This window comes from Cebus imitator, unplaced genomic scaffold (genome assembly GCF_001604975.1).
Source record: "Cebus imitator isolate Cc_AM_T3 unplaced genomic scaffold, Cebus_imitator-1.0 Scaffold118, whole genome shotgun sequence".
Taxonomy (NCBI): domain Eukaryota; kingdom Metazoa; phylum Chordata; class Mammalia; order Primates; family Cebidae; genus Cebus; species Cebus imitator.
In genome coordinates, this window is record NW_016107433.1 from 2,275,170 (window position 1) to 2,293,440 (window position 18,271).

Sequence of the window (18,271 nt, forward strand, 5' to 3'; positions counted from 1 at the left end):
GGGAAAGGCAAGCGGGGAGGAGGGAGGAAAAGGAATGGAAAGGGGGAGGGAGGGAGGGAAAGGAAAGAGGGAAAGAAGAAGGAAAGGAGGGAGCAAGGGACGAAGGGAGAAAGGAAGGATGGGAGGAAGGAAAGGAGGAAGGGAAAGAAAAAGGAAATGCATAGGGCATTGTAACTTCCCCACAAAAATAGAGCTTTTGAGAAAATAAACAGCAGCCCACTTTGTTCATTTATTCTTTGATTCAAGTCACAAAACATTTATTAAGTATTTAATGAAAGCCAGACACTTTGCCAGACGCTTACAAATACAGAAGTGATTCATTGTGCCTGGCAAAAGTTTCCTTTTTTAACAGTATAACAGCAGAGTATGTCTCACATAGAGTTATTTTAAGAGCCAACTGCTGCCTTCAAGGAACTCCTAGTCAGGTAGACAGAGTTACAGCAGTGTGTGGGCCATAGCTAAGATCATCCTACCACTTATTGCAGAGCAGCCCTCTAAGCTTAGATGAAGGATTGTAAGGCTTAACCGCAGACACCTCATATTTTAGCTGGCTGGATTTGCAAAAGAAAGCTGAGGTGCAGTCAGAAAGGAATGTGGAAATCCCCAGGCTGCCACTGGGGTTGTTGGTACCAGTCTGTATCCTTGTCTAATCTGTTTTCATTGATCTACATTGGCCTCTGACTTTGCCCTTCAGCTCTTCCTGTATGTTATATTTGAAAAGCCACAGCTAAGTGGAGGTTCAACCTTTTTTGTTTTGTTTTTTGTTTTTTTGTTTTTTTGAGACGAAGTCTCTCTGTCGCCCAGGCTGGAGTATAGTGGCATGATCCTAGCTCACTCCAACCTCTGCCTTCCAGGTTCAAGGGATTCTCCTGCCTGAGCCTCCGGAGTAGCTGGGAGGCTCCACCAGGAGGAGGCGCCACCAACCACACCCTGCTAAGTTTTTGTATTTTTAGTAGAGACGGGGTTTCACCATGTTGGCCAGGCTGGTCTTGAACCCCTTACCTGAGGCGGCCTCCCAAAGTGTGGGGATTACAGGCATGAGCCACTGCGCCTGGCCGGGTTCAGCCTTTCTTCCAATCATCCTTTCACTTACCCCTACAGAGGCTTTTATCATACCACACAATTGAAAAGCTACCTTCAGAGTCTCCCCCTTCACTGCTTCAGCTTTCCCATATCTTGGTATTTTGTTTGGGGATCCCTAGTTGTAGAAATACCTAGAGTAACCAGAAAACCTTTCAACTGAACACGATTTCACTCCTAAAGGGCCAACTTCAGGACTGATAGCATAACAGAAAGCATATGAGGAAGGGTTAGAAACTTGTTACATCTGGTCATGTTAAAGCTTCAGTTGTTTTGGATTTTTTTTTTTTTTTTTTTGAGGGGTGGTTGTTTTCAACGAGTCTCACCTCTTAATGATTGAGGTGCCAAAAGGAGTGAAGGATATGAGCAAACTTGCAGTCAAGTCAGAGAATCATAGATGAGATACAAAAGTGGTCTTACAGCTCCATTCATCCAACCTCATTTTACACGAAAGGAAGCAGACTCAGAGAAGTCCACTTAGATCCTTCATCTAAGCTTAGAGGGCTGCTCTGCAACAAGTGGTAGGATGATCTTAGCTATGGCCCACACACTACTGTAACTCTGTCTACCTGACTAGGAGTTCCTTGAAGGCAGTGGAAATATTTATAAATAACTCTATGTGAGACATACTCTGCTGTTATACTGTTAAAAAAGGAAACTTTTGCCAGGCACAATGGCTCACGCCTGTAATCCCAATACTTTGGGAGCCTGAGGCAGGCAGATCAAGAGATAGAAGCCATCCTGGCCAACATGATGAAACCCCATCTCTACTAAAAATACAAAAAATCAGCTGAGTGTGGTGGCGCATGCCTGTGGTCCTAGCTACTCGCAGGATGAGGCAGGAGAATCGCTTGAACCTAGGAGGCGAGGTTGCAGTGAGCCAAGATTGCGCCATTGCACTCCAGCCTGGTGAGAGAGTGAGACGCCACCTCAAAAAAAAATGAAAGGATACACTTCTTAGGAGCATTTTTATCATAGGTTGTTAAGTAGAAATAATACAAAAAACAATGAATGAGTGAATGAACAGTGGAAGAGTAAATATATGATAGGCTGATGGAGGAGGTGGAATTTGAGCTGGGTCAGTTTAATAAGCGCCATTGCATATCTTTCATCTCCAAAATCAGTCTGGTCATTAGGATGCATAGCAGTGCTTAAGGCAGATAAAATTAAAAATTAGATATTTTTATTATTTTTAAATGTCAATTATACAGTTTTGTGAAACTGATTTTGATTATTGATTTTTATTTTCAGATGGCTAGTCTAAAACTTTTTATGTAATTTTTATTTTACTTATTTATTTTTGAGACAGTGTCTCATTCTGTCACCCAGGCTGGAGTGCAGTAGCTGTGATCTCGGCTCACTGCAAGCTCCGCCTCCTGGGTGCAAGCATTGATTCTCCTGCCTCAGCCTCTTGAGTACCTGGAATTATAGGCCCACCTCACCACATGGGCTAATTTTTGTATTTTTAGTAGAGATAGGGTTTCATCATGTTGGTCAGGCTGGTCTCAAACTCTGGTACTCAAGTGATCCTCCCTCCTCAGCCCCCCTAAGTGGTGGGGTTACAGATATGAGCCACTATGCTTAGCCCAAAACTTTTATTTTTTATTTTAATTAATTTTTTAGAGGCAGAATCTTGCTCTGTTGCTTGGGCTAGAGTGCAATGGCTCACTGCAGCCTTGAACTCCTGGGCTCAAGAGATCCTCTTGCCTCAGCCTCCTGAGTAGCTGGGAGTATAGGCGTGCACCACCTTGGCCAGCTAATTTTTGCTTTTTGTAAAAATGAGGGTCTTGCTATGTTGCCCAGGCTGGTCTTGAACTCCTGGGCACAAGTGATCTTCCCACTTCAGCCTCAAAGTGCTGGGATTTTAGGCATGAGCCATGGCACCCAGCCCAAAACTTGTAAATGATACATGTACTTCCATCAGGGAAGCTTAAAGGGAGTTAGATTTTAGCTCAGTACAGAGGAAATTTACTATTAGTGTTGGAAAGAAGGTGACAATTGTGTATATATCAAGGAAAGGCCATTGACATTCTTTAAGATACTGTAGCAGCCTGGCCAACATGATGAAACTTCGTCTCCACTAAAATTAGCCAGGCATGGTGGCACATGCCTGTAGTCCCAGCTACTTGGGAGGCTGAGGTTGCAGTGAGCGAGCTGAGATCATGCCACCTGCACTCCAGCCTGGGTGACAGAGTGAGACTCCATCTCAAAAAAAAAAAGATACGTAGAAAACATTTATTTATCAGATTGAACCAAAAGGAAACCATAATTCTAAGTCTTCACTTAAAAAAAAAAAAAAAAGTCCTATTTCTCTGTTTCTATCTGTGAACTTGATAGATACTAGTTGGTAAATTGATAAGGGTTATTTTCTTTTTTTGAGACAGCTTCTTGCTCTGTTGCCCAGGCTGGAATGCCATGGTGTGATCTTGGCTCACTACAACCTCTGCCTCCAGGGTTCAAGTGATTGTGCTGCCTCAGCATCCTGAGTAGCTGGGATTACAGGCGTGTACCACCATGCCCGGCTAATTTTTGTGTTTTTAGTAGAGATGGGGTTTCACCATGTTGGCCAGGCTGGTCTCAAAGTCCTGACCTCGTGATCCGCTTGCCTCCCAAAGTTCTGGGATTACAGACGTGAGCCACTGCGCCCAGCCAATAAGGGTTATTCTTAATTTTTCTTTCTTTCTGCATTCTCTTCCCCTCATCATTATCCATTTAACCTGCTTTACTTTCTTCCTAGCACTTGTCACTACCTGGTATTATATAGTTGTTTCTTGCCTGTCTTTCCAATTAGAATGTTAGCTCCTTGAAGCAGATACGTTGTTCAGCACCATATCTGCAGAACTGCAAGTGTGGTAGCACAAAAATGGCACTCAGTACACATTTGTTGAACCTTTATTTAAAAATAAATAATATATATGTATAAATAGCTATACGTTATTTTCCAAATATAAAAGTCGTACTTGTTCCTTGTAAGAAGATACAGAAAAGTGTAAGGAAGAAGCAAAGAAAAAATAAGCGGAATTTTTTTTTTTTTGAAACAGTGTTTCATTCTTGTTGCCCAGGCTGGAGCGCAATGGTGTGATCTCTGCTCACTGCAACTTCCACCTCCTGGGTTCAAGCAATTCTCCTGCCTCAGCCTCCCAAGTAGCTCGGATCACAGATATGTGCCACCACGCTCAGCTAACTTTGTTTTTTTAGTAGAGACAGGGTGTCACCATGTTGGTCAGGCTGGTGTCAAACTCCCGACCTCAGGTGATCCACCCACCTTGGCCTCCCAAAGTGCTGGGATTATGGGCATGGGGCACAGCGTCTGGCCAAATTAGAGGAGTTTATCAGCAATAACATTTACCCCTGAGGAGTGTGCTCAATTGAGTTCATGTTAAAGTTTGGGGTGCTTTGGCCCTATCAAGCCAGTAAATAATGAAGACTTAACTCCGTTTGTTTTTTGTTTTTTTGTTGTTGTTTTGGGGTTTATTTTTGTGTGTGTGTGTGTGTACAAAAAATCCTGGTAAGGAAGGATGGCTCCACAGAGATTACCTCTGAGAACACAGAATCCAAAGCCTAACAATAGGTCCTTACGTTATCTGGGGGATCTCTTCTTTTGCCTCTTGTAATTGGTGATATCATCACTGGGCCTGCGCATGACTTCTGAACGCTGCTGTACACAGCGCTTCATTTAGTTGGGCTTATGGAGATTAGATCATGCACAGGAAGCTGGCTCCTTGGCTAACAGACTCCAGAGAGGAGTCAGGGGGCTTAAGTGATGTGAAAAGTTAGGACTGATTTTAAAGAGACAGGATTCGTTGGGAAAACACAGAGATTTTTTCCAGCTCATGAAAGTGCCTCCATGATCTTTAGTTTCTTATGAACAACATTGATTCCTATTTCAATACTCTTTCTATAAATAAGGGCCTCTTTAAGCTTCCCTTCCCTCACCTTTATTTTATTTTATTTGTTTTTTATAGAGATGGGGTCTCACCATGTTGCCCAGGCTGTTCTCAAACTCCTGGGCTCAAGTGCTCCTCCCTCCTTGGCCTCGCTAAGTACTAGGATTACAGGTGTGAGCCATCTCACTGGGCTCCCTTCACCCTCAAAATAGGGCTGTTAATTCTGACTTTGTGAGACTGTTATAATTTTAACAAGCTAACTCTTTAAAGAGTCTAGCATAGTACTTGGAAGATAAAAACCTATCATAGGTCCTGGAACATATACCATGAGCATAATCATTGTCAGCTCCTTTTCTTTCTTTTTTTACCATTGTCACTGTCCATTCTATCAGGTTGTAATTATTTTATTATAACAGAATTACATTTTGAAATTCTATTGTGTTTAATTGGAGTTTTGAATAATGTTTTTGCACTTCTTAAGATACTTTCAATTATCTGCTTTATCATTATTATTGGTTTACTTGGCTGGGTGCAGTGGCTGGTGCTTGTAATTCCAGCACTGTGGGAGGATGAGGCAGGAGGATTGCTTGAGCCCAGGAGTTTGAGACCAGCCCAGGCAACATGGCAAAACCCCATCTCTACTAAAAATACAAAAAACTAGTTGTGCATGGTGCTGTGTGCCTTTGGTCCCAGCTATCCAGGAAGCTGAGGTGGGACTATCGCTTGAGCTTAGAGATCGAGGCTGCGGTGAGCTATGATTTCACCACTACATTCTAGCCTGGGTGAGAGAGACCACATCTCAAATAATAATAAAAATAATATGTTTACTTGTTTTAGTCTTCCCATAAATTACAAGCAATATGAAGATAAAGACCCTTACTGATTTTTATATTTACTACCATACCTAGAACTGTACTTTGAACTCAGTGAGTGTTCAGTAAAAGTTTGTTGAATTGAGTGCATTTGTGCTGGCCTTATTGAAAGGTACAACTAAAATATGCAACATTATGATTGTTAATAAAAGTCACCATCTTTGGCTGTGAACCAAATCTCTATTAAAAAAAAAAAAAAGTCATCATCCTCACACACTTGTCTTTTTTTTTTTTAAATTCTTTTCATAGTCAACATCTCACACACTTAACTGTGTCTACACAGTTAAGATCTAGGTGAACAATGCAATTACTCTTTTTTTCTTTTTTTTTTTTAAATTCTTTTCATAGTCAACATCTCACACACTTAACTGTGTCTACACAGTTAAGATCTAGGTGAACAATGCAATTACTCTTTTTTTCTTTCTTTTTTTTTTTTTTTTGTAGAGTTGGGGTTTCTCCATGTCGGTCAGGCTGGTCTCGATCTCCCAACCTTAGGTGATCCACCCACCTTGGCCTCCCAGTGTGCTGGAATTACAGGCGTCAGCCACCGTGCCCAGCCACTTTTCTTTTTTTTTTTAAGAGACAGGGTCTTGCTCTGCCACCTAGGCTGGAGGGCAGTAGCATAATCATAGCTTATTGCAGCTTTGAATTCCTGGGCTCAAATGATCTTCCTGCCTCAGCCTCCCAAGTAGTTGGGACTGTAGGCGTGCGCTACCACACCTGGCTAATTTTTAAATTTTTTTTGTAGGGATGGGGTCTTGCTCTGTTGCACAGCTGGGCTTGAACTCCTGGCCTCAAACAATCCTCCCTCCATGACTTACAAAAATGCTGGGATTACAGACATGAGCCATTGTGCCCAGCCCTACAGTATAATTTCTTTGAACATTTGTAGAATTAGGGAGAATAGGACATATCTATGTGTTGGTCACATCTTAAGAGTGATGAATCTGGAGTAAGAAATGTTTTGGGTTTGGTTTTGTTTGATTTTTCAAATCTAGTTTTAAGTTTTTCCCTTTGGTAGTAATTACTTGTTCCTAATAGCAGGGCCTTCAGCAGAAGGACAGTTATCAAATAGTTAAACAATAGTCAGATTAGGAAACTCAGACATAGTCAAAAGTAGGAAAGGAAGAGGTCAGAAAATGGGTTAGTTGACCCATTCTAGGCAGTTCTAGAGGCTGCACACACGAAACGCTGCTGCTCCAGTTCCCTCTCTTGTTTCAGCCTGTCTACCAAACTCAAATGGTTTCATTGCCATATCTGAGCATATCCTTGGAACTAAAATAGTGTGATTAGGGTGAGATATTGCTTAAGACACTGAGTCCTGGCCAGGCATGGTGGCTCACACCTGTAATCCCAGCACTTTGGGAGGCTGAGGTGGGAGGAGTTCGAGACCAGCCTGGCCAACATGGTGAAACCTCGTCTTTAGTTAAAATACAAAAATTAGCTGGGCGTGATGGCACATGCCTGTAATTCCAGCTACTTGGGAGGCTGAGGCAGGAAAATTGCTTGAACCTGGGAGGCAGAGGTTGCAGTGAGCCGAGATCACACCATTGCACTCCAGCCTGGGTAACAAGAGTGAAACCCCCTCTCGAAAAGAAAGACACTGAGCCCTGCTAGGTGTCTGGTATGTGATTCTCTTTGCTCTGGCCAGGCAGTCATGGAATTATTCTTCACCATTTCCTTTTCCCTAGGTGTATGTCATTGGGAATGAACCTTTAACAGTTTTGATGGATTCTCTGCTTCCAGTCCTAGGAGTGCTTTTTCTTCTCTACTGTTTTACTAAGCAGAGTGTATCTCACATAAGGTAAACAATCAAGAGACGGTTATTTGTTTATAAATAGAATCTTATTTGTTTATAAATTGTGACGCCTTTTTTGCATGTTGTTTTTGTTCTTATTTTGAATATAAGACTTTGCCACTTTGAAATTACCATTTTCTTTCAAAGTCAGGAAAACACTGGGCTCTTCCTATTTTGCTCATCTAGAAAAGAAAGAGAATTTTGCAGATCCCAGAGCATTGAATACAGTTTTTAGAATGACTTTCCACAGCCTCTGTCCTGGATCTCAAAGACAAAATCTCTGTTTACATGTATAAACATGCCACTTTTTGATCAGTGAGAAATGCTACAATAACTTGTCTAGGAAGGAGGAAATAGGGGATGGATCATAATGACCTTGTGGGGAGTTAGAAAACAAGTTGGGAAATCTAGATCTGAATGTGGCACTTTGTAATTTAGCCTGGGATTTGGTGTTGGTGATGCAGTGTGTTGTTTAGAAAGAAGGGATTTCTTAGTCACCCAGAAAATACTCCTTTGTCATAGTATTTAAGTAGGATTCATTTTGTATCAGCTCCATTCTCACAGTAATTTATGTTGTTTCTTCCTCCAGGTAAGAGTTATCCTATCTCAAGTCCTACAGAATTATGATTTTTGGTGTTTGGTGATCCCCGCATGTAATCCGATATACAATAATGGTACCTTCTTCACAGAGTTATTGTGAAGACTAAATATGCATTAATGTGTTTAGCACAGTCCCCGGCAAATAGTAAGCTCAGTAAATGGTAGCTATCATTATCACCATTGCTACGTGGTGGAGGAAACACCATCTTTTGTACTATTCAAAGCTTGTATGATGTTCTCGGCTCTTCAGCTTGGGTCAGCACACTATTGTAGCCCACAGCCACAACGGCAATGACAAGAGAGAATGCAGTGGAAGAGGGAGACTATACATCTGTGAACTTGGTTTCAAGGGACAGTCCACAAAATAACTCTTGTTTTTGTTTTTTTTGAGACAGAGTCTCACTCTGTCACCCAGAATTGGGGGCAGTGGCATGATCTCAGCTCACTGCAATCTCCGCCCCCTGGGTTCAAATGATTTTCCTGCCTCAGCCCCCTGGGTAGCTGGGAGTACAGACATCTGCCACCATGCCAGGCTAGGCTTTTTTGTTTATTTGTTTGTTTGTTTTTGAGCAGAGTCTCACTCTGCCACCCAGACTGGAGTGCAATGGCTTGATCTCAGTTCACTGCAACCTCCGCCTCCCAGGTTCAAGCAATTCTCCTACCTCAGCCTCCCAAGTAGTTGGGATTACAGGTGCCCACCACCACACCCAGCTATTTTTTTGTATTTTTAGTAGAGATGGGGTTTCACCATGTTGGCCAGGATGGTCTCAATCTCTTGACGTCGTGACCCGCCTACCAAAGTGCTAGGATTACAACAAGCATGAGCAACCGCTCCTGTCCAGTTTTTGTGTTTTTAGTAGAGACAGGGTTTTACCATGTTGGCCAGGCTGATATTACACACCTGACCTCAGGTGATTACCAAAATGCTGGGATTACAGGCGTGAGCCACTGCGCCAGGCCTCTTGTTTTTGTTTTAAAACCCAAGTTCTCACAGCACTGTCATGTTCTCATCAGAGACTGACAAGGAACATGTGAACATTGTTTTAGTTCCTCTCCTAATTGACTGGCACAGATGAAAGGGGTTGAGGAATCAGTGATATTTTGTTGATATGCTGCTTCTTGGTGTCCAGCTATTAGTCCTGCTGAGAGTAGATGGTTTTTATCCGTATATTCTTTCTCTGACAGTGCCTGATGCAAAGGCAGTAGTACACTTGGAATTACCAAAAAAAAAAAAAAAAAGAAATCACGTGGGGCTCATGTGGCATATCAGGGTTGCTTCCACAGCCAAGGATTAGTCAGTCATTGAATTTCAGGATATTTGCATTCTGAAATTCACAAGAAGCATACTTTCCTCTCCTTCATTTCAGTAGTACTAGGAAATTGTGCCAGCATTTAGAATGCAGTGGAACCTGACAGCCTTTCTTTCTTTTTTTATGTTAGCTTGTTAGATGCATGGAGTAAGATGACAAGCTCATTCATAACTGCTTTTTCTGCCAGGTCACTTTGCCAAGAGATCTTATTATGGATTCTGGGGAAGCTGGAAAGGAAGAAGGCAATTGCCAGCCTGAAAGGATTTGCAGGGTTGGACAAAGCTGTGCCCTCTCTCCATTCTCTGTGTCAGTTTAGAGTTGCCACTCAAGGTGGCATTATGATTACCATCAAAGAGGCCATTAGGTGAGTCCACCCATCCATTACTGTCTCTCTTCAGATTTAATTTTGCCCAAAAGGCCATTCAATGATTCAACCACTAAGGGGTGCTGATAGAAAAGAAACCAGAAACTCATGTCGCTGAGGTGCCTGCTATTTATATTCTCTAAATGAAATGTGAGCCTTAAATAATCCTCCAGGTTTTTTTCCAAGGTGCCTGCTAATAGTTGGTGCAGTTTGCTGGAGCCTCACAGCTCTGCATCACAACAAGCCTGCTTACTCCACCATCTTTGCCAGTTAATCAGAGTAAAGCACAGACACATGTTCACCCTTAACACCATAATAATCCAGTGCTCTTTCTGACTCTCAAAATGGTATATGTGTGTGTTTATAGTCAGATTTATTCCTGAGGGAAATTGTCTAATAGCTATCTTTTGTGCTCATTTTATGATGGAGATTTCTCATAGGTATTCATTAGAAAGTACTTAATAAATATTAGTGGAATGGATCATTTATTTCTCCAACATCTCACAATTGTATATTTTAAATTATTTCCACTTTCTGGATAATCTGATGTTATTACCTCAGAACATAAATTCCTGTTGGTCATAGCCCATGTAATAATAATGGATGACAGCTATCCTGTTTGGATTTCACATCACATTCAAAGTGCTGCTGTGTGTTGAGGTATTGAAATATAATTATATATTCATAGTTAACTTGATATAGTTTTAAAACACCTCTTCAGTTTGATGGACTTGAGGAAAATAGAAAAACTCATAGATTGCAAACAATTATCAGTACAAACTCAAACTGCTATTCTGCCTAGCAGCAGTTCTCAAGAAGATGTTTTTGGCCAGGCATAGTGGCTCACACCTGTAATCCCAGCACTTTATAAGGCTGAGGCAGGTGGATCACCTGAGGTTAGGAGTTTCAGACCAGCCTGGCCAACATGGTGAAATCCCATCTCTATTAAAAATACAAAAATTAGGCCAGACACAGTGGCTCACACCTGTAATCCCAGTATTTTGGGAGGCCAAGGTGGGTGAATCATGAGGTCAAGAGATCGAGACAATTCTGACCAACATGGTGAAACCCCGTCTCTACTAAAAAATACAAAAAAATTAGCTGGGTGTAGTAGCGTGCACCTGTAGTCCCAACTACTCGGGAGGCTGAGGCAGGAGAATTGCTTGAACCCAGGAGGCGGAGATTGCAGTGAGCCGAGATTGCACCACTGCACTCCATCTGGGGTAACAGAATGAGACTGTCTCTCAAAAAAAAAAAAGAAGGGCCTGGCTCAGTGGCTCATGCCTGTAATCCTAGCACTTTGGGAGGCCCAGGTAGGTAGATTGCTTGAGGTTAAGAGTTCAAGACCACCCTGGCCAACATGATTAAACCCCGTCTCTACTAAAAATACAAAAATTAGTCTGTTGTGGTGGCAGGCACCTGTAGTCCCAGCTACTCGGGAGGCTGAGGCAAGACTGTCACTTGAACCTGGGTGGTGGAGGCTGCACTCCAGCTTGGGGGACAGAGCAAGACTCTGTCTTAAAAAATAAAAAAGAAGTTTCTTTAAAGAAACTCGGGCCGGGCGCGGTGGCTCAAGCCTGTAATCCCAGCACTTTGGGAGGCCGAGGTGGGTGGATCACGAGGTCAAGAGATTGAGACCATCCTGGTCAACATGGTGAAACCCCGTCTCTACTAAAGCTACAAAAAATTAGCTGGGCATGGTGGTGCGTGCCTGTAATCCCAGCCACTCAGGAGGCTGAGGCAGGAGAATTGCCTGAACCCAGGAGGAGGAGGTTGCGGTGAGCCGAGATCGCGCCATTGCACTCCAGCCTGGGTAACAAGAGCGAAACTCCGTCTCAAAAAAAAAAAAAAAAAAAAAAAAAAAAGAAACTCTATAAGAGCAGCTTGGATTTTATGATCTTTAGATCTAGAGTTTTTATTTTTCTGGAATTAAATATAATTGTTTGGAATTTACTTTTTATTGTTGAAATTTTAAGAGTAGTACTTAAGATAATTGTCCTGTGTTTTTGTTTTGTTTTGTTTTTGAGGCTGAGTCTGGCTCTGTCACTCAAGCTGGAGTGCAGTGGCATGATCTCAGCTCGCTGTAAGTTCCACCTCCCGGGTTCAAGCAATTCTCCTGCCTCAGCCTCCCAAGTAGGTGGGACTACAGGCACCCGGCACCACACCCAGCTATTTTTTGTGTTTTTAATAGAGATGGGGTTTCACTGTGTTGGCCAGGCTGGTGTTGAACTCCTGACCTCGTGATCCACCTGCCTCAGCCTCTCAAAGTGCTGGGATTACAGGCGTGAGCCACCTCACTTGGCAACATCTGTCATTTTTTTCTCAATTTAGTCTGAAAAAAATTTATTTCATTGGTCACAGAAATAACACATATTATTTGTATAATACAAAAAGTACATAAAGAGGAAAACAAAAGTCAACTAGTGTCTTATTTCCTTTTCACATTTTATTAGCATTTTGCTTTTTATTACATCTTCAGTGCCTTTGTATTTGTTTATATGATGATGTGGTATAATAATATAGTATCTTGGGCTAGTTTTGGTGGCTCATACTGGTAGTTCCAGCACTTTGGGGAAGCCAAGGTGTAAGGACTGCTTGAGACCAGGAGTTTAAGACCAGCCTGGGCAACATAGCAAGACCCCATTTCTTAAAAAAAAAAAAAAATGTGTGTGTGTGTGTGTATTATATATATAGTATCTCGGTCTCTTCACCTGTCAGAAGAATTAAAAACTAAAAGCCATAGCACCTCATGAGAAAGTATAAAAATTTCTTGACCAGCCTGGGCAATATGTCAGAAGCCGCTCTCTACAAAAAAATACAAAAATTAGTTGGTCATGATGGTGCACCTCTGTAGTCCCAGCTGCTTGGGAGGCTGAAGTGGGAGGATTGCCGCAGCCTTGGAGGTTGAGGCTGCAGTGAGCCATGAACGAACCACTGCACTCCAGCCTAGGCAACAAGTGAGACCCTGTCTCAAAACAAACAAACAAACAATTCTTGAAATTTTTGCAGTAATCATAGCACTGGTGTAGCCAGATTTTGTAAGACCACCCTGGCCTTGGTAATCACATTCAACCTACTCATTTTTCCGAACCTTTATGCATTTTCCTATTTCAGCTAATTGGTTCCTTTCAGTTGAGGTTGACTGCATGTCCTCCCATGATGATCATGTCTTTTTCTGCTGCCCATAACCCTTCAGTGGCTCATCAGAAAAAAGTCAGAGTTCCTTTAAAAAAAAAAAAAATTAAATGAAAGTTGCCAGGAAAAATTAAAATAAAATTAAAAAGTCAGAGTTCCTTTGAATGACAACTAAGGCCCTCTGTGATCTTTTTTTTTTTTTTTGGCCCTCTGTGATCTAGCCTTACTTTGCAGCTGTCTCTTTCTTTGTTTTTCCTCAGGATCCAGAATACCTGCGTGTAACTTATACTTTAATTCCTCCTTGCTTTTGCAACTTATGAAATAATAGTAATTCTTCAACATCCAGCTTTTTTTTTTTTTTTTTTTTAGAAATGAGATCTGCCGGGTGCAGTGGCTCACACCTGTAATCCTAACACTTTGGGAGGCCTAGGCAGGTGGATTGCCTGAGCTCAGGAGTTCGAAACCAGCCTGGGCAACAGGGTGAAACCCCATCTCTACTAAAATACAAAAAATTAGCCAGGCATGCAGGTGTGTACCTGTGGTACTAGCTACTCAGGAAGCTGAGGCAGGAGAACTGCTTGAACCCAGGAGATGGAGGTTGCAGTGAGCTGAGATCGTGTCACTGCACTCCAACCTGGGCAACAGAGTGAGACTCCATCTCCAAAAAAAAAAAAAAAAGAACTGAGATTTTTGCCATGTCGTCTATGTTGGCTGGAGTGCAGTAGCAGTTCATAGTTGTAATCATAATGCATTACAACCTCAAACTCCTGAGCTCAAGCAGTCTCCCTGCCTCAGCCTCCTAGTACACTACGGGTGTGCAACACTGTGTCCGGCTAACATCCATCTTCATGAATCTTTCCCTATTTGAGCAAATGACCATGCAGGACATAACAGGCTTGTTTCTGAGAATCAATACTTTTTTCAGAATGGAGAAATAGTAAAGTAAGTTAAATAAATTTTGGGGATCTTTTTAATGATTGTTTGGACATCACATGTTACTTTAGGAGATTTCTGTGGGGTTTAAAAATATGTATATCTCTGGTGACACTGCCAAGATGAATTTTTCCCTTCATTGCAGTGACGAAGATGAAGATGAAGCCCTGTACCAGAAGGTATCCTCAGAGCAGGACCGGGTGGAGCATCTTGGGGACTTGCTGTCCCTCTGCCAAGAATGCGGTTTGGCAGGAGACTTCTTCATCTTCTGTTTGAAAGTAAGAAGTACAAGTAGTTCCTGGTTATTGTTATTCCAGGGGAGTTTCAGGAGACCCTTTGAATTTTCAAGGCATTTATAATTTTAGGTCCTAAAGTTTAGGTCCTATTTTAGGGAAAATGATCAGAGGACATAAAGGAATTTATTTTTTAGTGGCCTTTGGATTGGTAAAAAGAAGAAGCTTACCTTCATTATACCCATGTTATCTACTACTTCCCCAAGTAATCGGCACTGACATTTTCGAGATGAACAAAGCAGGCCCCTCAGTCTATGAAAGAATTAATCTTTGCTCCATGTTGACAGTAAGAACCCTTTTGAAGTTAATAGCAGGTTTTACAGCTGTAGAGTAATCCCGTATCCTTCTGACTGTTGTATTGTCAGCTATTTGCAAATGAGATTTAGCAATTTTGCCTCTTTCATTTCATTTTATGGGCACTTGAAGCCTTTCCTGGGTTTGTTTCTTAGGGCCAGTGGTTGTGGTTTGCTTCCTTTTCTTCTATTCTCTGACAGTAACTTATACCCCATAATGTTACTCTTTGTTGCACTATATGACATCATAAACCAGTTACCTCCAGCTCTGCTTTCTCAACTCTTTCGCCAAAGTGTCTACTCTAAAAGAAATCTAATAGAGTTTAAGGTTTCTGTGGGCATGGGAGAATTCAAGGAAGGAATCAGGGCTAACATTTCTAGAACTTGAAGTAGGGAACACTTTTTGATGCTTTCTTGCCTCCCATGTTCACACCTATCCTCATGCCCAGTGATACTTTTTCTAAATAACATTCCAAGGGGATGTGCTCTTAATTGTATACTTCAAAAAGGTGTTCCAGGCTGGGCATGGTAGCTCACGTCTGTAATCCCAGCACTTTGGGAGGCCAAGCTAAGTGGATCACCTGAGCTCAGGCATTGAAGACTGGCCTGGGCAGCATGGCAAAACCCTGTCTCTACCAAAAACACAAAAAGTTAGCCTGGCATAATGGCTTGTGCCTCTAGTCCCAACTACTCAGCGGGCTAAGGTGACAGGATCGCTTGAACCCAGGAGGCAGAGGTTTCAGTGAGCCAACATCTCACCAATCCACTGCAGCCTGGGTGACAGAGTGAGACCCTGCCTCAAAAAAAAAAAAAAAAAAATGGTTTAATAGACAAGCAAACAAATAAAAGGACTTTGCTCTAAAACAGGTTATCTCCACCCTGACACTATTGACACCTTGGGCCAGATACATTTTTTGTGTGAGTGGCTGTCTTGTGCATTGTAGGGTATTTAGAAGCATTCTGACCTCCACTAATTAGATTACCTCTCAATTATGACAGCCAAAATATCCCAGACATTGTGAAATGTCCCCTGGGGATGAAAATTGCCCAGGCACAGTTGAGTACCACTACTCTAAACTGTCAATTACTTTGGTAAAGCCCTAATTATTTATTAGGAAACTCAAGGTTTTTACTTCCCAAGGAAATTTGCAACAGTGAAGAGTAGGTGAATAGCCTACAAAACCCACAGAAATACATGATTTCTTAGTAGAAGTTTAGTTCTAAGTATGTTAGAGGAAAAGGGCGGTAGTGTTGGAGGCATCTAATGGTCTCCAAAAGGGGTTTGGGAATGTGAGGTGGTCTCAGGTCTCAGTTCAAGGAAGACTGCTAGTAGAAATCATAAAAATACTCACAAAACAAAAAGCTTGTCAAACTATTTCTTTGTGTGTGTATATATTTTTTAATGAGATTTTACATTTTTATATACATGACATCATACTGTACATATTCTGCAACTTATATTTTTCACTCAATAGTGTACTGATACCCATATAAATCTAATTCATTTATATTAACTGCTGTGATATAATAAATACATTGTAATGTTTTCTTATTGCTGCACATTTAGGTTGTCTCCAAGTTTTGGCCATTACAAATAATGTTGCCACAAACACAGACTATTTCTTTAAACATACAGTTCACACAGAGGTTTCTACTTATGTTTGGGAAGGCCTTAGTTCTACTGGCTTTATCTTCACTTTTTCTTGCCTGCCACCCTTGTAGGAGTTGACTCATGTGGCCACGGAAAATGAAGCAGAATTAAAAACTAAGCCCTTCTCCAGCAAGAGCCTCTTGGAATTAGAGCAACATCAGACTCTTCTTGTGGAAGGCCAAGAGCAGAAGCTGCTTGTCCTGCAGCTGATGGTGGTTCTGTGCGAGAGAATGTCTGAGCAGATATTCACAAACATCACTCAGGTCAGTAGTTGCCACATTCTGGACCCCTGCCTGGTGGTATTTGCCTATTTTGTTTTCTTTGCATTCTCCCCCCACCCACCAAAAAATTTAAAAACGTTGCTCAGAGTGTGATTTGATGACACCTGCGTCATGCGGTGTTTCTTGGAATGCTGGTTAAATACGGAAATTACATAGCCCATACCAGGCCAACTGAATTCAAAACTTCCCAGTGTCCTGAGACTCCACATGTTTAACAAGCTCCCGAGATGATTATCATGCATATAAAATTTTGTCTTAAATGATTATATGTTATGTTATAGTAATTTTCAACTTTGGGTGCAAAAAAAATTATCTGGGATCTTTTTCAAAATATTGGTAGCCAGGCCATGCTTAAAGATTCTGATTCAGCATATCTGCATTAGAATCTCTATCCTACTCAAGCTCCATGGATGATTCTAATGTGTATCAAAACTTGAAAATGATTATACATTCAATCTGAAGAAAAGATATCACAAATAATAATGAGATCACCTTGAATTTTATGGGTCCACTAACTCACAGCCAATCTCCACAACATCCTGTAAAGTTTTAAGATGTTTCTTAAAATGCTTTCAGAGTAGTATCACTATGCAAGGCCATGCCCAAATTTTATTGGCTCAGACATTATTTTTCCCACCTTTAAAAAAGATAGGAAATAAAAGTAGTAAAGCAAAGGCAGTACAGTCACCAGATTTTACCACTTAACCAGAATTAGTTGTTGCTTGGTTGGTCAATAGGCAATTGTAAGATGGTATGATTGTCATGCTTAAATCTGATTCTCCAGCTCTTTGTATAGTTGTCATTGTCATCTGCCTTCGGGTGTTGCTAAGCAGCATTTCACTATAGCTCCTGCTGAGAAAATTTGCAGCTGCCTGTCAGTCTGACTTACCATGCCTGTACAATGAGAATTATGCTCATGATTTCTTTCCTGTCCTCTTACTCTTTCAGTTCACTGACCCCGTGTTACTTAGTAGGGTGATTTGTTCCTCCAGCGTTTATATCCATTCCCTGAAGACTTTTTCATCCAGACCTTGTGTTTTTATCTCAGGATGCTAGTTGGAAGGGAAATGGCCTAAAAACTGATATGATTTGAGCTTTTGCACTTAGCTCCTTTTACTCCTAATTAAGGAACGATGGTGTCAGGCTGGTACAAAAATGATTTGTCCCATTAAATTATCCTTCAGCTAAGGTTAAAATGTATCAGGACAAAAAGAACCACAAGGAAATACTAAATTGCATTTGGTAATCTCACCGTTCATGATAATATTGGTATATTATTTTATTATTTTTATTTGAGACAGAGCCTCGCTCTGTCCCTCAGGCTGGAGTGCTGTGGTGCAATCTCGGCTCTTCAGCCTTCCAAGGAACTTAGATTACAGGTGTACACCACTGCACCTAGCTAATTTTTGTATTTGGAGTAGAGACGGGGGTTCACTGTGTTGGCCAGGCTGATCTTGAACTCTCAACTTCAGGTGATCCACCCGCCTTGGCCTCCGATAGTGCTGGGATTACAGGCGTGAGCTACTGTGCCCAGCCATTATTGGTATATTATTTTGAAACACACACACACGTATGGATAAAGAAAATAAGTTAGGCTGGGCGCGGTGGCTCAAGCCTGTAATCCCAGCACTTTGGGAGGCCGAGGCAGGTGGATCACGAGGTCAAGAGATCGAGATCATCCTGGTCAACATGGTGAAACCCCGTCTCTACTAAAAATACAAAAAATTAGCTGGGCATGGTGGCGCGTGCCTGTAGTCCCGGCTGAGGCAGGAGA

General features: G+C 41.7%; 1 protein-coding gene across 1 annotated transcript in view; it reads left to right on the plus strand.

The window, feature by feature from the left end:
* Positions 1-18,271, plus strand: part of TANGO6 (transport and golgi organization 6 homolog) — a 258,258-nt gene that overhangs the window by 52,456 nt on the left and 187,531 nt on the right. Inside the window, exons 8-11 of the mRNA XM_037742252.1 lie at positions 7,531-7,643; positions 9,735-9,911; positions 14,125-14,257; positions 16,288-16,479. Coding sequence (XP_037598180.1) covers positions 7,531-7,643; positions 9,735-9,911; positions 14,125-14,257; positions 16,288-16,479 — 615 coding nt within the window. The remainder of the gene's footprint in view (positions 1-7,530; positions 7,644-9,734; positions 9,912-14,124; positions 14,258-16,287; positions 16,480-18,271) is intronic.